We start from the raw sequence: 22,413 nt of genomic DNA, 5'->3' as shown, positions 1-22,413 counted from the left end.
CCCACAGCATTATGCAAAGAAGAGCAGGGGTGTTCTCCTTGGTGTCTTGGCCAATATTTATACCCCGACCAACATCACTAAAATAGATTATCTGGTTGTTTATCTTCTTACTGCTTGTTGGACATTTCTGTATGCAAATTGGTTGCTTCATTACAGTGACTACTCTTCAAACTACGCTCTGAAATATTCTGAGACACTGGATAAATGCAAGCTCGCTCCTTCTCTTAAATTCTGTATCAACGTCTGTAAATATGATACTGGATTCTTTGCTATTTGTTACCATAAGACCATAAGACATAGGAGCAGAAATTAGGCCATTCGGCCCATCGAGTCTGCTCCGCCATTCAATCATAGCTGATAAGTTTCTCAACCCCATTCTCCCGCCTTCTCCCCGTAACCTTTGAGCCCTTTACCAATCAAGAACCTATCTATCTCCGTCTTAACTATACTCAATGACCTGGCCTCCACAGCCTTCTGTGGCAATGAAATCCATAGATTCACCACTCTCTACGTTTGTTACATTTGTCTGGTCATTAATTTTACCCTGCAGGAGCCTACTGTAGCTTTGTTTCCGTATCTGCCAACTGACTTGTTCCTAACAATATTGTTGATCAGTGCCAAAAGAAGTGGAGAGGCCCTCCCTTTGCTCCACTCTACCATACACCGTACCATCAATGTAGAGACCCTCTTCCCACTGCCTGGTCCCTGCCACTGAACACTGCCAGTGAACTGGGTGGCTTGTTTTTTGTCTGGCGCAGACATGATGGGCGAAATGGCCTCTTCCTGTGCGGTAAATTTTTTATGATTCTAAGTATATTAAGCATTTCCTTCACCTTTGCCCTACCATTCTGTGCAATCACACCAGGCTGTGCCTCGTCCCTGACTGCCCAACATAATTCAGACTGTTCCTGAAGAACATTTATAAATAGCTGCTTTAATCTGTAGATGTCAGTTAGGGAATAAGGAGGACCATTGCCATTGGCTTGTTGTCTGTTCTGATGCTAGGTCATTGATCCCTCTTTTTGCCACTCCCCAACCCCTAAATCTTCTCTTCTATAAACTTAATGTCAGCTGTTTTTTATTTGGGATAACTATATTTATTTTACGGCACAGAAGCAGGCCATTCAGCCCATTGTTTCTGTGCCAGCTATTTCCTGGAACCTTTTCAAAACTGATCTATTTGCCTCACATCTTCCCATAGTCTGGCATCAATCTAAATTTAATCCCACTGCCCCTGCTTCCTCCCTCTAGCTCAGAATTAATCCCAAACTAATCCTTCAGCCCTGTACGATAAACCATGTTGAATGTTTATCCACTCATATTATAATATGCAATAGTTTTTTTGCCTCAGTTGCTCCCTGTTGCAAAACATTTCTTGCTCCAATGGCCTCTGCATAATCTTCTGAGTTCTCTCATCACTCTCTGGCAAGTTGATGACTCTTGTCAATGATCCTCCTTAAATAATGGCAATCCTTTGCCCTTTATTCATCTCACATAATACTGCAGGCACTGGAAATCTGAAACAAAAATTCAGAGAGACTAAACTCTCTACCCCAGAGGGCGGTGGAAGCTCAATCATTGAGTATGTTCAAGACAGAAATTGCGGGGGAACGTTTGAGCCGGACCTTTCATGAGTAAAATTAGGGAATACTTCTTCACATAAACATAGGTTTATTGAAAAATCATAGCACAAGGTGCCTAATTGTGATGACAATTAAAATAAGTAATCATAATTCATAACAGTTATGTAAAATAATAAATTATAAAATAATAAAAGGATTGCAAAATTGTGAACATTTCAATATACAAATAATTACAATACATTGCAAAATGCAGGTCTCCTTAATTTATAGAATAAAAATGAAAGGTCCACTGCACTCTGCCTTTTGTATTAATGTCCATGGATCAAATGTTGTCAGGTTGACTTCATTAGATTCTCTATCATTTACATGCTGTTTGAGCTTTATAAAGTAAGGGATTTGTCACAGTTTATTCATTCTATATCTTATTTGCAGAATTGTGTCTTTTCTTAATTCCATCTCACATCTACTTTCATGTAGTTGTGGCAAGACGAGGTGGGATTCAAGCGTTTTCTAGCGAAGTCCAGTCACAGCTTTTTCCACCTTTCAGCAAGGGAACATGTATTCAAAACAAAAATAAAAATACCTGGAAAAACTCAGCAGGTCTGACAGCATCAGTGGAGAGGAACACAGTTAACGTTTCGAGTACGTATGACTGTTCAACAGAACTAAGGAAAAGTAGAAAAGAGGTGAAATATAAGATGGTTTAAGGGGCGGTGGGGGTGCGGTGGAGCTGGATAGAGGGCCAGTGATAGGTGGAGATAACCAAAAGATGTCACAGACAAAAGGACAAAGAGGTGTTGAAGGTGGTGATATTATCTAAGGAATGTGCTAATTAAGGGTAGAAAGCAGGACAAGCAAGGTACAGATAGCCCTAGTGGAGTGAGGTGGGGTGAAGGGAAGGGATCGAAATAGGCTAAAAGGTAGAGGTAAAACAATGGATGGAAATACATTTAAAAATAATGGAAATAGGTGGGAAAAGAAAAATCTATATAAATTATTGGGGAAAAAAAAGGGGGGTAATCGGAAAGGGGGTGGGGATGGAGGAGAGAGTTCATGATCTAAAATTGTTGAACTCAATGTTCAGTCCGGAAGGCTGTAAAGTGCCGAGTCGGAAGATGAGGTGCTGTTTCTCCAGTTTGCGTTGAGCTTCACTGGAACAATGCAGCAGGCCAAGGACGGACATGTGGGCATGAGAGCAGGGTGGAGTGTTGAAATGGCAAGCGACAGGGAGGTCTGGGTCATGCTTGCGGACAGACCGAAGGTGTTCTGCAAAGCGGTCACCCAGTCTGTGTTTGGTCTCTCCAATGTAGAGGAAACCGCATTGGGAGCAACGAATGCAGTAGACTAAATTGAGGGAAGTGCAAGTGAAATGCTGCTTCACTTGAAAGGAGTGTTTGGGCCCTTGGACGGTGAGGAGAGCGGAAGTGAAGGGGCAGGTGTTGCACCTTCTGCGGTTGCATGGGAAGGTGCTGTGGGAGGGGGTTGAGGTGTAGGGGGTGATGGAGGAGTGGACCAGGGTGTCCCGGAGGGAATGATCCCTGCGGAATGCCGCCGGGGGGGGGATGAAGGGAAGATGTGTTTGGTGGTGGCATCATGCTGGAGTTGGCGGAAATGGCGGAGGATGATCCTTTGAATGCGGAGGCTGGTGGGGTGATAAGTGAGGACAAGGGGGACCCTGACATGGTTCTGGGAGGGAGAGGAAGGTGTGAGGGCGGATGCATGGGAGATGGGCCGGACACGGCTGAGGGCCCTGTCAACCACCGTGGGTAGAAAACCTCGGTTAAGGAAGAAGGAAGACATGTCAGAGGAATTGCTTTGAAAGTGTCATCATCAGAACAGATGCGACGGAGGCAAAGGAACGGAGAGAATGGGATGGAGTCCTTACAGGAAGCGGGGTGTGAGGAGCTTAGTCGAGGTAGCTGTGGGAGTCGGTAGATACGTATTCAGTTGTTTGATTTTTGTCAGAGTGGCTTTGGTACGTGTCACCTAGGATCAATTTTGGTGCTCGTTTCTGAATGCATTCAAGTTTGTTCATGTACTCTTTGGTAAGTCTGGCATTCCAAATTGGTGCTGTGTATTCAACAATGGGTCTTACATAACCATTAAACACAGTGACTAGGTCAGTTTGAGATACATGATGTTTCAGAATACCTAGCATGTGATGCTTGCTCTCTTAAATATCTCACACACTTGGTAATCCCATTTGAGAGAGAGCACTGAATGTAGATTCCTAATAGTTTAATTAACGCTTGTTGCACAATTAACGCTTGTTGCACAATCTCAGTATCTTCTAAGGTGAGGTAAGAGTGTCTGGCCTTGACATCAAGGCAGCATTTGACCGAGTGTGGCATCAAGGAGCCCAGCAAAACTGGAGTCAATGGGAATCAGGGAGAAATCTTTCCGCTGGCTGGAGTCATACTTAGCACAAAAAAGATGGCTGTGGTTGTTGGAGGTCAGTCATCTCAGCTCCAGGACATCACTGCAGGAGTTCCTAAGCCCAACCATCTTCAGGTGCTTCATCAATGACCTTCCTTCCATCATAAGGTCAGAAGTGGGGATGTTTGTTGATGATTACACAATGTTCAGCACCATTCGCGACTCCTCCAATAATGAAGCAGTCCATGTCCAAATGCAGCAAGACCTGGACAATATCCAGGCTTGGGCTGACAGGTGGCAAGTAACATTAATGCTACAAGTGCCAGGCAATGACCATCTCCAACAAGAGAGAATCTAACCATGGCCCCTTGATATTCATTGACATTACCATTGCTGAATCCCACACTATCAACATCCTTGAGGGTTTTGACCAGAAAATGAACTAGACTAACCATATAAATACTGTGGCTACAAGAGCAGGTCAGAGGCTAAGCACCCTGTGTGGAGTATCTCACCTCCTGACTCCCCCAAAGCCTGTCCACCATCTACAAGGCACAGGTCAGGAGTGTGATGGAATACTCTCCACTTGCCTGGATGAGTGCAGCTCCCACAACATTCAAGAAGCTTGACACCATCCATGACAAAGCAGCCCACTGATTGGCACCCCATCTGCAAACATTCACTCCCTTCACCACTGACGCACAGTGACAGCAGTGTGTACCATCTACAAGATGCACAGCAGCAACTCACCGAGGCTCCTTAGACAGCACCTTCCAAACCTGTCACCACTACCATCTAGAAGGACAAGGGCAGGAGACACATGGGAACACCACCACCCTGGAAGTTCTCCTCCAAGCCACACACCACCCTGACTTGGAAATATATCGCTGTTCTTTCACTGTCGCTGGGTCAGAATCCTGGAACTCCCTCCCTAACAGCACTGCAGGTGTACCTACACCACATGGACTGCTGCATTTATAGAAGGCAGCTCACCATCACCTTTTCAAGGGCAATTAGGAATGGGCAATAAATGCTGGCCTAGCCAACAATGCCTGTATCCTGTAATGAATTTTTAAAAATGAGAGGGGAATCATGGGGGTTGCACATGAAACACAATTTATAACCTTGCACTTTTGAGGGTTCAGGTTCATATGTTTCACTGTTGCCCATTCACTCAATGAAGTGATTACCCCTTGCATATGAGATGCGTGGCCTTGATTACGACAGTCCAAGCGAGTCAGGTCATCCACATATATGATGAATAAGCTTGGTGGTATCGATACAAGTGTTGTTTATAATGGCTAAAAGTATAATAGGGCCTAATTTGATGAGCATGGGAGCCTAGCATGTAGCCTTGTCTGACTGCAATGACTCAATTTGTATCGAACACATTGTCATTTATTGCTGAGAAAGTCCAAGACACAGCATTTACATGACGGGCTCACTCCTAATTGGAAAGGGGTTGTTGATTGTGTTGTTATGGTCTACACAGTCACATGCTTTGCTAAAATCAGTTAGCGCTAGTTTGTGGTAGAAGTTTGAAACTCTTCCATAAATGCAAATTGATACTGAAGAATTGAAAATTTTAAAACTGAGATTGATCGATTTTTTGTAGGGTAAGAAATGATATGGAGCAAAGGTGGGTATGTGGAGTTATGTTCCAATCAGTCATGATCATGTGCGACTGGTGGAACTGGCCCAAGAAGCTAAATAGCCTGTTCTTGTTTCCAGGTTGCTTAATCAGAAAAAAAGAGGATTTGTTGTAGAATAATGAAGTATTTCAGGTCTCAGTCACCCTGCAGAAGTGTTAAGGAAGCCAACGACATTAAAGCAAAGGAAAGATCCAAGGAGAAACAGAGAGAGATGAGAAATGCAGGAAAAGTGGGGGTCAGGTTAGAAATTGAAGCAGAAATGACTGGGACAATACAGTGGCCCTGCAACCCTGAATAGATCAACAGAGGGTGTAACATAGAAAATAAGAGCAGGAGTAGGCCATTCGGCCCTACGAGCCTGCTCCGCCATTCATATAACAAACAATAACAATAGGGCAATACAATAACAATAGGGTGATTTCAACTTTCCCGACATTAATTGGGATAGACATAGTGTTAAGGGCTTGGATGGAGTGAATTTTTGAAATGTGTACAGGAGAGCTTTTTAGGTCAATATGTAGAGGGTCCAACAAGGGACGGTGCATTGCTGGACCTAATTCTGGGGAATGAAGCCGGACAGGTGGCTGAGGTGTTGGTGGGCGAGCATTTTAGTGATAGTGACCACAACATGGTACAATTTAAGCTTGTTATGGACAAAGAAATCGACAAATTGCAAAAAAATGTTTTGGATCGGGGGTGAGTGGATTTTAGTAAAATAAAGCAGGATCTGTCCAAGGTAGACTGGGAACAGCTACTTGTGGGGAAATCTACAGAGGAACAGTCGGGGGTGTTCAAAAGGGAAATGGGGAGGGTACAGGCTCAACATGTTCCCTCTAGGGTGATAGGAAGGAGTAACAAGCCCACAGAACCATGGATGACCAGAGATATTCAGGTTATGATGAGAAGGAAAAGAGAGGCTTTTAGCAGGTACAAGGGGAGCAAATCAGCAGAGGCATTAGTGGAGTACAGACAGTCCAGGGTGGAGCATAAGAAAGCAATTAGGAGAGCAAAGAGGGGATATGAGAAAGCTCTGGCTGGTAAAAGTAGGGAAAATCCCAAGATATTCTATAAGTATATCAATGGGACGAGGATAACCAGAGAAAGAGTAGGGCCCATTAGGGACCAAGGGGGCAATCTATGGGTAGAGCCAGAGGACATCGCTAGAGTGTTGAATGAATACTTCATGTCCGTCATCACCCAAGGGAATGAGGATGAAGGTATGGAACTCGGGGAGAGAGACTGCGAGGTTCTTAAGCAAATTGATATAGGGAGTGACAAGGTATTGGAGGTGTTGTCAGGCTTAAAAGTGGACAAATCTCCAGGTCCGGATGATTTGTGTCCCAGACTGCTGAGGGAGGCAAGCGAGGAGATCACAGGGGCTCTGACCCAAATTTTTAATTCCTCTCTGGCCACGGGGGAGGTGCCAGAGGACTGGAGAACAGCTAATGTGGTTCCGCTATTTAAGAAAGGTTATAGAGATAAGCCAGGGAACTACAGGCCAGTGAGTCTCACGTCAGTGGTAGGGAAACTATTGGAGGAATTTCTGAAGGAGAGTATCTATCTCCACTTGCAGAGGCAAGGTTTGATCAGGGATAGTCAGCATGGCTTTGTCAGAGGGAGGTCATGCCTAACAAATTTGATTGAATTTTTTGAGGAGGTGACCAGGTGTGTAGATGAGGGTAGTGCAGTTGATGTAGTTTATATGGATTTCAGCAAAGTTTTTGACAAGGTCCCACATGGGAAACTTATAAAGAAGGCAAATGCACATGGGATACAGGGTAATTTGATAAGGTAGATTCAAAATTGGCTTTGTTGTAGGAGGCAGAGGGTGATGACGGAAGGATGCTTTAGTGACTGGAAGCCAGTGTCCAGTGGCGTATCGCAGGGATCTGTGCTCAGTCCCCTATTATTTGTCATTTTTATAAACGACATAGCTGACAATGTGGTGGGTAGGATTAGTAAGTTTGCGGTTGACACAAAGATTGGCCGGGTGGTTAACAGTGAGGTTGAGTGTTTTGGGCTACAGGAAGATATAGATGGGATGGTAAAATGGGCAGATAAGTGGCAGATGGAATTTAACCCTGAAAAGTGAGAGCTGATACACTTTGGAAGGAATAATTTGATAAGGAAGTATTCAATGAATGGCATGGCACTTGGAAGTTCTGAGGAACAAAGGGACCTTGGCATGTGTGTCCATAGATCTCTGAAGGCAGAGGGGCATGTTAGTGGGGTGGTGAAAAAGGCATATGGGACACTTGCCTTTATCAATCGAGGCGTAGATTACAAAAGTAGGGAGGTCATGTTGGAGTTATATAGAACCTTGGTGAGGCCACAGCTGGAGTAGTGTGTGCAGTTTTGGTCGTCACATTATAGGAAGGATGTGATTGCACTGGAGGGGGTGCAGAGGAGATTCACCAGGATGTTGCCTGGGATGAAACATTTAAGTTATGAAGAGAAGTTGGATAGACTTGGGTTGTTTTTGTTGGAGCAGAGAAGACTGAGGGGCGACCTGATTGAGGTGTACAAGATTATGAGGGGCATGGACATGGTGGATAGGGAGCAGCTGTTCCCCTCAGTTGAAGGGATTAGTGACAAGGGGGCATAAGTTCAAGGTGAGGGGCAGGAGGTTTAGGGGGGATGTGAGGAAAAACTTTTTTACCCAGAGGGTGGTGACGGTCTGGAATGCACTGCCTGGGAGGGTGGTGGAGGCGGGTTGCCTCACATCCTTTAAAAAGTACCTGGATGACCACTTGGCACGTCATAACATTCAAGGCTATGGGCCAAGTGCTGGTAAATGGGATTAGGTAGGTAGGTCAGGTGTTTCTCACGTGTTGGTGCAGACTCGATGGTCCGAAGGGCCTCTTCTGCCCTGAGATTCTGTGATTCTGCATGATTCATCATGATCACGGCTGATCATCCATCTCAGTAGCCTGCTCCCACTTTCTCCCCATACCCTTTGATCCCTTTTGCCCCAAGAGCTATATCTAACTCCTTCTTGAAAACATACAATGTTTTGGCCTCAACTACTTTCTGTGGTAGTGAATTCCACAGGCTCACCACTCTCTGGGTGAAGAAATTTCTCCTCATCTCAGTCCTAAATGGTCTACCCTGTATCCTCAGACTATGACTCCTGGTTCTGGACTCCCCCACCATTGGGAACCTCCTTCCTGCATCTACCTCATCTAGCCCTGTTAGAATTTTATAGGTTTGTATGAGATCCCCCCTCATTCTTCTGAACTCCAGCGAATATAATCCTAACTGACTCAATCTCTCCTCATGTCAGTCCCGCCATCCCCGAAATCAGTCTGGTAAACCTTCGCTGCACTCCCTCTATAGTAAGGACATCCTTCCTCAGATAAGGAGACCAAAACTGCACACAATATTCCAGCTGTTTTTGATACCCTCTATTGGTTCTGATAAAGGTTCTCTTTCTCCACCCCTAACCAAAACATCTACCCATACACTCTTCCACACCCCATCCTCTCCCCCATCACCAGCAACCCCGTACTGTAAAGGGAATGAAGATATAGTCCGAAGTTATTGAAAATAGCAATAGAAAAGGAAAATAATGCAGGCAGTGTGGCATTGGCAAGGCTGGCATTTATCGCCCATCCCCAGTTATCCTGTGAACCACTGCCTTATTGAACTGCTGCAGTTTCTGCGGTGAAGGTACCCCCATAGTGTTGTTAGGTTTGGGATTCCAGGATTTTGATCCAATGATGATGTGATATTTTTCCAATTCAAGATGGTACATGCTTTAGAGCGGACCTATGAGCTGATGCTCTTCCCATGCACCTCCTGCCCTTGTTGGTATAGTTTGTGGGTTTTGGGAGGTTTTTTAAAATTCAGTCATGAGATGGGGGCGGTGGGGGGATGACTAGCAAGGCCACCATTTGTTGCCCTCAACTAGGCCATTTCAGAGAGCAGTTAAGAATTCATATTGCAGTGGATTTGGAGTGACATGGAGGCCAGACTGGGTAGGAATGAGAAATTTTCTTCTCTAAAGGATGTTAGTGAGCTAGATGGGTTTTTAACGACAATCTGGTAGTTACATAGTCATCATTGCTGATACTAACTTTTTATTCCAGATTTATATGAAAGGATTTGAACTCATGTCTCTGGATCATTAGTCCAGGTTTCTGGATTATTAGTCTAACAACAAAACTATGCTGCTACTTCCTTTGGGTGCTGGTGAAGAAACCTTAGTGAGTTGCTACAGTGCATCTTGTATCTGGTGCACATTGCAAGCTCAATAAAAACCTAAAGCTCTGAAATACTCAACAGGTCAGGCAGGCAGCATCTGTGGAGGGAGGAAGACAGTGTTAAAGTTTCAGGCCTCATAACCCTTAGTCAAAACCCATAAGACATGAAAACATTGACCTTTCTCCTCCTCGGGTGCAGCCTGACCTACTGCGTGTTGCTAGAACCTTGTCGCCTTATCGCTTAAGTGAGCACTCAGTCCAAAGGTGCTGCAGATAGCCCAGAGAAAGATGAGATACTGTTCCTGAAGCTCAAGCCAGAACAAGAGGCCAAGGACATAGAGGGCCACAGTCTGCGAGTAGGGGTATTAAAGCAGGGAACTTGAGTCCAGGGCTGTACAAATTATCTTGCTCTATAAATAGAACAACTTGTACAGCACCAATAGTTGCGTCCTGAATAAATAATCAACAGATTATTTAACTCATGAAAAGGTTTTATAATCAAAGCTACACTCAATGGAATGTAAATAAAATTTATTAGTCTGTAGCTGGCATTGACAAGAACAGCAGAAGGTATGGTTAAAGTGCCAGTGCGCTTTGACTAAATTGCTGCCACATTGGTGACGGTGTAAAACCACTCCATTCACAATTCTGAAGGACTGAACACAGGTCAGGTCTCTGCTTCTGTTTTACTGATTTTGTAAATATGTTTACTTTTCTGACTGGTGTTGTTGCTGAGTTGACTTATTAAAGAAAGATTTATATTTAACTAGCATCTTTCACAACCTCAGAACATTCCAAAGTGCTTTGCAGCAATGAAGTACTTTTGAAGTACAGTCACCATTGTAATATAGGAGACACAGCTGCTATTTTGGACTTAGTGAAGACCCGCAAACAGCCATGTGATAATGGCCAGATAATCTGTCTTACTGATGTTGGTTGAGGAATCAATAATCGGCAGGATACTGGGGAGAACTCTGCTTTTCTGAGAAATTAGTGGCCATTGGACCTTTCTCATGCGCCCTGAGAGGGCAACTTCAACCGCCAGTTTAATGTCTCATCTGAAAGACAGTGCAGTACTGCACTGGAGCGTCAGCCTAGATTGATGTGCTCAAGTCTTCAGTGGGGCTTGAATCCACAACCTTCTGACTCAGTCTTTCTTTTTAATAGTTTGGGGAGAGCATTGGAGGTGTTTGCTATCTGGCTTGGTCTATTGTGTTTCCTAGCTGTTGGAGAGCTTCTGTAAGTCTCTAATTAAGTGATTGTAGTATTAGGGTGTTCAGGACTGTAAGGGTTAATGTGCAAATGGGGAAACAGTATCGCCCACATTATGAAGTAGAGAGTCACATGGGAGTAGCAGAGTGTAGTACACACGAACAAGGAGCAGGAGTTGGCCATTTGGCCCCTTGAGCCTGCTCCACCATTTAATAAGATCATGGCTGATCTGATAACCTCAAATCTGCATCCTGCCTACCCCCGATAACCCTTCACCCTGTTGCTTACCAAGAATCTATTCACCTCTGCCTTAAAAAATATTCAAAGGCTCTGCTTCTGCTGCCTTTTCAGAAAGAGTTCCAAAGTCTCACGACCCTCTGAGAGAAAAAATTTAACCTCATCTCTGTTTTAAATGGGTGATCCCTTATTTTTAAATAGTGACTCCTAGTTCTAGATTCTCCCACAAGAGGAAACATCTTCTCCGTATCCACCCTGTCAAGATCCCTCAAGATCTCATATGTTTCAATCAAGTCACCTCTTACTCTTCTAAACTCCAGCAATAGAAGCTTAGCCTGTCCAATCTTTCTTCGTAAGACAGCCCGCCCATTCCAGGTATTAGCCTGGTAAACCTCCTCTGAACTGCTTCCAACGCATTTACATCCTTAAATAAGGTGACCACTACTGTACACTAGTGCTCTGTAAAACTGAAGTATAACCTCCCTACTTTTGTAATCAATTCCCCTCACAATAGATGATAACATTTAATCAGCTTTCCTAATTACCTGCTGTACCTGCATACTAGCCTTTTGCAATTCATGCGCTAAGACACCCGGATTCCTCGCATCTCAGAGCTCTGCAATCTTTCACCATTTAGATAATATGCCTCTCTTTTGTTTTTAATAGTTGAGTCTGGTAGAAGTTGACATGAAGGTAGCACCTAGTCACGTTTGTATCCTGTATATAGTTATATGTTAATAAAAAGTTATTGTTCAACCATACAAGCCTCTAGACCTCTTCATGAGACAATGTACAACCTTACAACAGTGTGGCAGCAATTGAAAGATCCCTAAGAATGAAAATGTAAAGAAATTGCAGTCTGACCTGAGAGTAGTTCAGCTAACTTGAAGACCTTGAATACACAGCTGGAGATTGCCTAAGATGCTTCATTACCGGCATGCAGGCTAAAGAAAGATGCATTGTGTAGCGTAAAAAGACTCCTCCAAAGCATGTGGAGGTCCATTACGAGACCCAACTGAAGGCAGAGTCAAAGGACCTAGCCAGACCGCAAAAGCATGAGCAAACTCCAAAAAAAACCTGTCATCAGCTTTTAAATTTGGCGCAATAATCAGACAGCACTGCAGATCAATTGTTTTAATGAGCGTGGCTTGAAGAACATTGCAGCCAGATCCAGAGTCAGTGCCATAACATGGCAACCGTGTACGAACAAAAAAATAATGTTAAGAGAAGTCAGAGTAAAAAAAGCTTCAATTAGATTCTTTAAGTTCAGGAAAGCAACTAACTGGCCAAAACAATTCGTTTAAAAGATTTTCTGCAGAATCATTGAAGTTTAAAACAGCTCCATAACTGTGAAGGGAGCCCTGCCAAATCCTGACAAGTGCAAGAAGAGATAAAAAAGAAAAACGATTACTGTGGCACCATTTAAGAAAAAAATAATGCTGTATTCCCCTGTGTTGAAAACGGCCATGGATGGTAAATTAACACTGCCAGACCAATTACAGCATATGGAAGGGCCAGACTAGTCACAAGATTGGGCATTATGGAGAAGAGGATTTTTAAGATATTTGATAGCATCAGGCTGAAATAAGAAAACAGAAGCTGAACAAGTGAATACACTATTATATTCAGTCGGTCCAATAGCCGATGACATAATTGCCAGAAAAGGAATAAATGAATCTTCCGATAATTTTGAAGAGGCCATGGAGACTTTTAGCCTAAGAACAATAAAATTTTGGAGTGAACAAAATTTAATAGAGTCCAAAAGCCTGGGGAATCTGTAGACTTAGTCATTAATGTGTTATAGAGATTGGCTGAAGGCTGTGACAATTGTGGCAAGCTGTGATAAGAGTTCATAAGAGACCAAACAGTAGTGGCCGATGATATGCTTGTGAATGTACTCCAATCTAAAGGAGAACTGACTTTGGAAAAAGTCATCCAAATCATCAGGCAATTGAAGTCCGCCAGCAAAACTGATCCATTTTGCATGGTGAAATTAAACTGTGGTACAGATCAACACCAGCAGACACACTCATAAAGCAACAGAAGGGCAAAAAGACTACAGGGCAAGGAAAGCAATACCCAAGCAAAACACAGGATGGTGGCAGACCATGTGGCGCCAACAGACCTCACAGGCGCGAGCAATGTCCAGCAATCACTGTGCAGTACTTTCACTGTAACTGCCTGGGACACTTTGGAAAGATGTGTAAGTCCAAAACCTCGAGACTCGAGGAGGATCCCAAACAACTCTGAGATAGGTGAGCCACACCAAGAAGAAGCACAACAATGCTTCTTAGTAGAAATTTAAGGATCCCAGATTCACATTTTGGAATGCTGACACATCTGTAAATGGTCACCTCATGAATTTCACAGTATACACAGGAGCCAGTGTGGCAGTCCTGTTGGATCAGGAGCTAAGACTAAAAGACCTCATTCTACAGATGACAAACACACCACTGCATGGTCCCAGAGGAATCCAACTATTGGTCATAGGCATGATTCAAGAGCTGCTCTGCAGCAACGAGTGAATAATCAATTCTATATGTCATCCGCAGTCGACCCTTTTCTCTCCTGAGTAAAGTTGCCTGTGATACCCTCAACCTCCTCAAAATGGCAGAAGATGTCAAAACAACCACCCTAGTCAATGACACTGAATTGGAGAATCCCGGGAGGTCCACCAGTGCTGGTGATCTTGACTCGGATTTCAGTCTGGAATTGTCCTAGCTCTTTGCAGAGCCAGTTATTCCAGATCGTTTGCATGCGGCAGAAAATACTTTTCTTCAGTCAGATTAGCCAAACCAATATACTTAAAACAGGAGATACAGAGGAGAAGGAGCAGCAGCAGAAGGTTGAGCCTGAACTTCAGAGTCAAAAGGTTGCTGTCACAGAACCAGGAAAAATTACAGCAACAAAGCTGGTGCTTCAAGCTCACACGCACAACATGAAGATGATCCTGGAGTAGGAGAAAAGCAAACAGCAACTCAAGACAAAACTCAGGGAGGCAGAAGTGCACACGAAAAAACAGAGTGCAGCATTGGAAGCCAAACTGCAGGTTGAGCTCAAGGATAAGGAACATGCAATCATAAGGGAGGTAAGCCTTCAACTTCCAGGAAGAACCTGGCGGACCCCACCAAGAAAGAAAACCCGAGTCCAGTTTATCAATGAACGGAAAGAGAGGGATAATCCCATGGTATCTGTCCAAGGAAGACAGATTGTCGACAAAGGAAAATATAACACCTTAAGGCGCACAAGAAGCAAACCAGATGTTGACACCTGAGTATTTGAAACATCTAGTACCACAACTTCAACTCCAGACCAACCAAGTCAGCCCAAAGCATTAGAGACTACCACTCCTCCAAACTTGAAATGGAAACTTGGATGACACAAAGCTGGGTGGGAGGGTGAGCTGTGAGGAGGATGCAGAGATGCTTCAGTGTGATTTGGACAAGCTGAGTGAGTGGGCAAATGCATGGCAGATACAGTATAATGTGGATAAATGTGAGGTTATCCATTTTGGTAGCAAAAACAGGAAGGCAGATTATTATCTGGCTATAAATTGAGAGAGGGGAATGTGCAACGAGACCTGGATGTCCTTGTACACCAGTTGCTGAAGGTAAGCATGCAGGTGCAGCAGGCGGTAAAGAAGGCAAATGGTATGTTGGCCTTCATAACCAGAGGATTTAAGTACAGGAACAGGGATGTCTTGCTGCAATTGTACAGGGCCTTGGTGAGACCACACCTGGAATATTGTGTGCAGTTTTGGTCTCCTTATCCGAGGAAGGATGTACTTGCTATAGAGGGAGTGCAGCGAAGGTTTACCTGACTGATTCCTGGGATGGCGGGACTGACATATGAGGAGAGATTGAGTTGATTAGGATTATATTCGCTGGAGTTCAGAAGAATGAGGGGGATCTCATAGACAGGGTAGATGCAGGAAAGACGTTCCCGATGGTGGGGGAGTCCAGAACCAGGGGTCACAGTCTGAGGATATGGGGTAGACCATTTAGGACTGAGATGAGGAGAAATTTCTTCACCCAGAGAGTGATGAGCCTGTGGAACTCGTTACCACAGAAAGTAGTTGAGACCAAAACATCGTATGCTTTCTAGAAGGAGTTAGATATAGCTCTTGGGGCAAAAGGGATCAAAGGGTATGGGGAGAAAGCGGGAGCAGGCTATTGAGTTGGATGATCAGCCATGCTCATAATGAATGGTGGAGCAGGCTCGAAGGGCCGAATGGCCTACTCCTGCTCCTAGTTTCTATGAAAAGAACGAGATGTAGAAGAGTCATAAAGCCGCCAGACCATCTGAATCTGTAAAGTCAGAGACTTCAGGGAAAAAGGGTAGCATCTAAATATTATTATAAATACATTTGGGGAAAGACTTGGAGTTTGAGGGAAAGTGTAGTATTATGGTGTTTAGGACTAAGGGTTAATGTGGGACTGGGGAAATAGTACCACCACATTATGATGTAGAGAGTCACATGTGAGTAGTGCAATGTGGTAGTGAGTCTTGTAGAAGTCGACATGGAGATAGCGCCCTAGCACTTAGTCAAGACTGTATCGTGTGTGTGTGTCTGTGTATATATTTTTATATAAGCCTCTAGACCTCTTCATGAGACTCCATAGACAACATACAACCTTACAATAGTAATCACTTTGAACAGCCTAGAACTGTATGTAAGTAATTACTAACTAACAAACTAATTTTTTTTCCCTCAACTCTTATATTTCTTGCATTCTAATTTATTTTTATAATTTGTTAGGTGTGGTTGTGTAGACATCACTGGACCTTAATGCAGAGGACGAGGCAAGTACCACTGATTTCCTCTGCCATCTTCAGGCGACAGCTTAGCTCCCAGCCCATGAGGTATGTTATACAAAGCTGTGTGCACTTTAGGGCCGACCTGTTATCTCTGGGTAAAGGCCATTGTGGGCTTGAATCTCAAGCTTGAAAGGCCATTGTGGCTTGAAATACTCCTTCAGTATTTGTATTACATAGAAACTAGGAGCAAGAGTAGGCCATTCGGCCCTTCAAGTCTGCTCCGCCATTCAATATGATCATGGCTGATTCTCTATCTCAACGCCACATTCCCGCTTTCTCTCCATATCCCTTGATGCCCCTAATAGCCAAAGGTTTATCAATTTCTTTCTTGAATATACTCAGTGACCCAGCCTCCACAACCTTCTGTGGTAGAGAACTCCACAGGTTGTCTGCCCTCTGAGTGAAGAAATTTTTCCTCATCTCAGTCCTAAATGGCTTGCCCTGTATCCTGAGACTGTGGCCCCTGGTTCTAGACTTCCCAGCCAGAGGAAACAACCTCCCTGCATCTAGTCTGTCTAGCCCTGTTAGAATTTTATATGTTTCAATCAGATCTCCTCTCATTCTTCTAAATTCTAGTGAATACAGTCCCAGTCAAACCAATCTCCTCAAACAACAGTCCTGCCATCCCCAATATCAGCCTAGTGAACCTTTGCTGCACTCCCTCTATGACAAGTTTATCCTTTCTTAGGTACAGAGACCAAAACTGCATGTAATACTCCAGGTGTGGTCTCACCGAGGTCCTAAATGACTGCAGTAAGACATCCTTACTTCTGAACTCAAATCCTCTTGCAATGGAGGCCAACATACCATTTGCCTTCCTAATTGCTTGCTGCACCTGCCTATTTACTTTCATTGACTGGTGTACAAGGACACCCAGATCCCCCTGTACGGAGGTGTCAGCTGTGGCTCAGTTCATAGCACCCTCGCCTTTGAATCAGAGGGTTGTGGGTTCATGTCCCACTCCCGGAAACCAAGAACTGTGAATGTACTCGAAAGAGTTACAATCTGTGACTGTTGATAACTCGAAAGAGTTACATTTCCCAATATATCACCACTTAGATAATACTCTGCCTTTCTGTTTTTCACACCAACGCACATAACTTCACATTTATCCACGTTATACTGCATCTGCCATGTGTTTGCCCACACACACAACTTGTCTAAATCGCCCTGAAGCCTCCTTGCATTCTCCTCACAACTCACAACCCTGCCCAGTTTTGTGTTGTCAGCGAACTTGGAAATATTGCATTTGGTTCCCTCATCCAAGTCTGTTTTATATATATATATATATATCGTGAGTAGCTGGGGCCCAAGCACTGATCCCTGTGGTGCAACACTAGTCACTGCCTGCTACCCGGAAAAGGACCCATTTATTCCCACTGTTTCCGGTCTGTCAACCAACACAATCCATGCCAGTATATTATCCCCAATCCCATGTGCTTTAATTTTGCCCACTAGCCTCTTATGTGGGACCTTATCAAAAGCCTTCTTGAAATCCAAATACACCACATCCACTGGTTCTCCCTTATTTATTCTACTAGTTACATCCTCAAAAAACTCCAGTAGATTAGTTAAGCATGATTCCCCTTTCATAAACCCATGTAGACTTTGTTTAATCCTGTTCGTGCTTTCCAAGTGTTCTGTTACCACATCTTTTATAATATACTCTAGCATTTTCCCCACGACTGATGTTAGGCTAACTGGTCTGTAATTCTCTTTTTTCTCTCCCTCCTTTTTTAAATAGTGGGGTTATATTTGCCACCCTCCAATCTGTATGAACTGCTCCAGAGTCTATAGAATTTTGGAAGATGACCACCAATGCATCCAATATTTCCAGGGCCACTTCTTTTAGTACTCTGGGATGTAGATTTTCAGGCCCTGGGGATTTTTCAGCCTTTAACCCCATTAATTGCTCTAGCACCATTTTTTTATAATACTGATTTTCTTCAATTCCTCCCTCTCACTAGACCCTTGGTTCCCTAACATTTCTGGGAAATTATTTGTGTCCACTTTTTGTGAAGACAGAGCCTAAATATGTGTTCAATTCTTCTGCCGTTTCTTTGTTCCCCATTATAATTTTCCCCATTTCTGACTAAGGGACCTACGTTTGCCTTCACTAATCTTTTTCTCTTCACATATTTACAGAAGCTTTTACAGTCAGTTTTTATGTTCCCTGCAACTTGACTCTCATACTCCATTTTCCCCTTCTTCATGAATCTTTTTTATCCACTTTTGCTGAATTCTAAACTGCTTCCAATCCTCAGGCTTACTGCTTTTTCTGGCAATTTTATATGTCTCCTCTTTGGATCTAATAATATCCTTAATTTCTTCTGTAAGCCATGGTTGAGCCACCTTTCCTGTTTTATTTTTGTGCCAGACAGGAATGAATAATTGTTGTAATTCATGCATACATTCCTTAAGTATTAGACATTGCCTATCCTCTGTCAACCCTTTCAGTAAGGTTCCCCAATCCATCATTGCCAACTTGTGCCTCATACCCTCGTAGTTCCCTTTATTTAGATTCAGGACCCTAGTTTCAGATTCAACTTCTTCACTCTCCATCCTTTACTCTCCATCCTAATGAACAATTCTAGCATTTTATGGTAACTCTTCCCCAAGGGACCCCGCACAACAAGATTTGTTAATTAATCCTTTCTCATTGCACAATACCCAGTCTAGGATAGCCTGCTCTCTAGTTGGTTCCTCAATGTATTGGTCTAAAAAACCATCACGTACATACTCCAGGAATTCCTCCTCTACGGTATTGTTGCTAGTTTGGTTTGTCCAATCTATATGTAGATTAAAGTGACCCATGATTACAGTTGTACCCTTATTGCATGCGTCTCTAATTTCCTGCTTAATACCTTCCTTTACATCTCCATTACTGTTTGGGGGCCTATGGACAACCCCACCAACGTTTTCTGCCCCTTGGTGTTTCTTATCTCCACACAAACAGATTCCACATCATGATTTTCCGAGCCACTATCGTTCCTCACTATTGCATTGATTCCCTCCTACTAACAATGCCACCCCACCTCCTTTCCCTATTTGTCTGTCCTTCCTAAATATTGAATACCCCGGATGTTCAGTTCCCATCCTTGGTCACCCTGCAGCCATGTCTCCGTAATTGCAACCATATTATAACCGTTTATATGTATTTGCGCTGTTAATTCATCTACCTTATTGTGAATGCTCCGTGCACTAAGATACAATGCCTTTAGATTTGTCTCTTTAACCTTGTTAGTCATCTTAGCTTTATTTTGCACTATGACGCCATTTGTTTTTCGCCCTTGTTTTTCCTGCCTTCCACTTCTGCTTCTTACTTTCCTGTCATTTGTTTCTATCCTTGTTTACCCCTCCTCTGTCTCCCTGCTCAGGTTCCCATCCCCCTGCCATTCCAGTTTAAACCGCCCCGCCAACCCCGGTCCTGCCCAGATGCAACCTGTTCTGTTTGTACTGGTCCCACCTTCCCCAGGACCGGTCCCAATGTTCCAGGGAAACTGAATCACTCCCCCCTACACCATTTCTTCAGCCGTGTATTCATCTGATATCTCCTGTTATTTTTACTCTTGTGAGCACTTGGCACTAGTATTAATCCTGAGATTACTACCTTTGAGGTCCTACTTTGTAATTTACATCCTAACTCCCTATACTCAGCTTGTAGGCCTCATCCCTTTTTTTTACCTACGTCGTTGGCACCAATATGTACCACGACTACTGCCTGTTCACTCTCCCCCTTCAGAATGCCCTGCAGCCTCTCCGAGACATCCTCGACCCTGGCACCAGGGAGGCAACATACCATCCTGGAGTCTCTTTTGCAGCCACAGAAACGCCTGTCTGCTCCCCTTACTATTGAATCCCCTATCACTATAGCCGTGCCACTCTTCTTCCTCCCCTCTTGTGCAACAGAGCCACCCATGGTGTCATGGACTTGGCTCCTGCTGCTTTCCCCTGAGAAGTCATCTCCCCCAACAGTGTTCAAAACGGTATATCGGTTAGAGAGTGGGACGGCCGCAGGGGACTCCTGTACTACCTGCCTCCCTCTACTCCATCTGGTGGTCACCCATCCCCTTTCTGCCTGTTCAATCTTTACCTGCAGTGTGACCACCTCACTGAACGTGCTATGCACAATAATCTCAGCATCGCGGATGCTCCACGGTGAATCCACCCACAGCTCCAGCTCCGAAATGCAGTTAGCCAGTAGTTTCAGCTGGACGCGCTTCCTCCACACATGGTCGCCAAGGACACTGGAAGTGTCCATAACTTCCCACATAGCACAGGGGAACATAACATGGGTGCAGGCTCCGCTGCCTTGACTTCCCTTTAGATTTAGCTCGTTAGTTACTCCCTTTAAAGAATACTAATTAAGTTAGGGGCTTTATTCCACTCCAAACACTCCTACAGTCCAAAGTCCTCACCTTATTTTGTTTAATCTAATGGACTGCAGCGGTTTAATTAATATATAAAGTGGGAGCAGTTATCTGACCCTACTTACCAATGAGCTGCCTCCCCTGTGTCACATCACTTTTTGACTCGTGACATCACTTCAAACTCCTCTGCCTGAAGGTCCTGAAGGTATGTCTCTCCTCTCTGGTCTCAGCCTCTGTTTTTCATGCCCTTTTATACTGTTTTCGCTGGCCTTTCCTCTCCCGTCAGCCCCAAGCCTCCCTGGAACTCTCAATCTGTCCTCGAGCCGCTTTCAGCCCCGAGTCCAGCTCCCGTTCTTTTTGAATCTCCGCCCTCTCTCAGCTTCTGCTCTTTTAAAATATTACCAAGGCCTCTGCTCCTCTTGCACTACCTCCTGGTCCCGCTCTCCGGGACCACCAGCTGTTTTATCTGCTTCGCCACTCTTACACTGTTTTTTTCCCACATTAACTCCCCAACATATTAAAAGTAGAACATGTCAGACGGAAAGACCAGTTGGCCTCTCCAGCCTTGTTCATCCCAGTTATGAGATGCCTTATCTGCCTGGAGCTGTGAAATACCCTGCAAGAGGCTGAGAAGCCAGGTTTAAAAGCCCGGGACCTATTAGAAATATTTGGAAAATTTTTCACCAGTTTTCCCGTGGTGATTGAAATTGAGCTGTAGTTATTTGTATTTTTGGAAGGACTGAATTGGACCTAGGTCCAGAAGAAGTTACGGGGAGGGGTGGAGTAAGAATAGGAAAGTTTATCCACTGATGGATTTGGAAATGAGGATGAGACTTTTGAATTCACGGCATTGGGAGCCAATAGTGGTTGACAGGGATGTGAGTGATGGGTAAGTGAGACTTAGCGTGGGACTGGATACAGCTGTCAGAATTGCTGGTTATTTGGACTGGTTTGGCCTCCGTTCATATATAAGTCACTTCAGGTATCTAGTGTTCTTAAAGACTCAGGCCTGTTGGCATCCGAACATCACAGCTTTACTTCAGCCCCAAGAGTACATCAGCATTGCTGCATGAAACCTGGTGTGCATTTTGATTTCCTTCCTTATTATTTCCAATCCCCCTGACTCTGCTGTGGTCAAAAGGGCGGTGTTTGGTCTAGCTTTTTCTTCCTTCTATATATCTGGCCACTGGGAAATGGATCAACACGGCTGAAACCAGGAACTAACCATGTTATACTGCATCGTGAGCTTTTAAAAAAAGGTGAAAAGCTTTTTCTACAAAGTGTAGGTTGTACAACGCTGAGGTCTTGCCTTTTTTCTGTCCCTCTACAGTTATGTTCGCCGACGAGGCCTGTACAAAAAGCTGCTCCTCGGGGCAGTGGTTGGTGTCCCGCTGGCTGCTGGTGCTGTATTCAGCTTGTCAGATGCCCGTGACCGCAGGAGAATGAAGCTCCTGGTTGAAGGTGTTAGTCGCTTCTACAGGTGAGTGATGTGTTTTTTTCTTTCTGTTGTTTGCTTTTTGGATCTTGCTCAGCTGTTGTAAAAACCCAGATATCTCCCCTCCTTTCCTGAAGGCTCCAATTCTCTCTGGGTTACAGTTTTTTTCTGTTTATTCATGGAATGTGGGCACCGCTGGCAAGGTCAGCATTTATTGCTCGTTCTTAATTGCCCTTGAGAAGGTTGTGGTCAGTCACCAACTTGAACGGCTACAGTCCATATTGTGTAGGTACATCCATTAGGAAGGGAGTTCCAGAATTTTAATCCAACAGCAGTGAAGGAACGTCGATGTAGTTCCAAGGCAGGATAGTGTGTGTCTTGGAGGGGAGCTTGCAGGTCGTGGTGTTCCCATGCATCTGCTGCCTTTGTCCTGCGAGGTGGTAGGGGTCGCAGGTTTGGAAGGTACTGTCGAAGGAGCCTTGGCGAGTTGCTACTGTGAATCTTGTAGATGGTACACACTGCTGCTAC

At 44.2% G+C, this 22,413-nt stretch overlaps 1 protein-coding gene across 3 annotated transcripts in view; it reads left to right on the top strand.

Annotated features, from left to right (window-relative positions):
• adck5 (aarF domain containing kinase 5) overlaps window positions 1-22,413 on the top strand; it is an 80,098-nt gene that overhangs the window by 7,169 nt on the left and 50,516 nt on the right. For 2 of the 3 annotated variants that reach the window (XR_013575002.1, XM_078536211.1), the window contains exons 2-3: window positions 16,022-16,125; window positions 21,781-21,930. Coding sequence is in view for 2 of the 3 variants with exons in the window: in XM_078536211.1 (XP_078392337.1) it covers window positions 16,022-16,125; window positions 21,781-21,930 (254 nt within the window). In the remaining variant the exon portion in view is untranslated. The remainder of the gene's footprint in view (window positions 1-16,021; window positions 16,126-21,780; window positions 21,931-22,413) is intronic. The other variant, XM_078536212.1, reaches the window with a different exon arrangement.

Source organism: Cetorhinus maximus, chromosome 3, assembly GCF_964194155.1.
Source record: "Cetorhinus maximus chromosome 3, sCetMax3.hap1.1, whole genome shotgun sequence".
In the NCBI taxonomy this organism is placed as follows: domain Eukaryota; kingdom Metazoa; phylum Chordata; class Chondrichthyes; order Lamniformes; family Cetorhinidae; genus Cetorhinus; species Cetorhinus maximus.
This window is presented reverse-complemented; position numbering and strand designations above follow the sequence as displayed.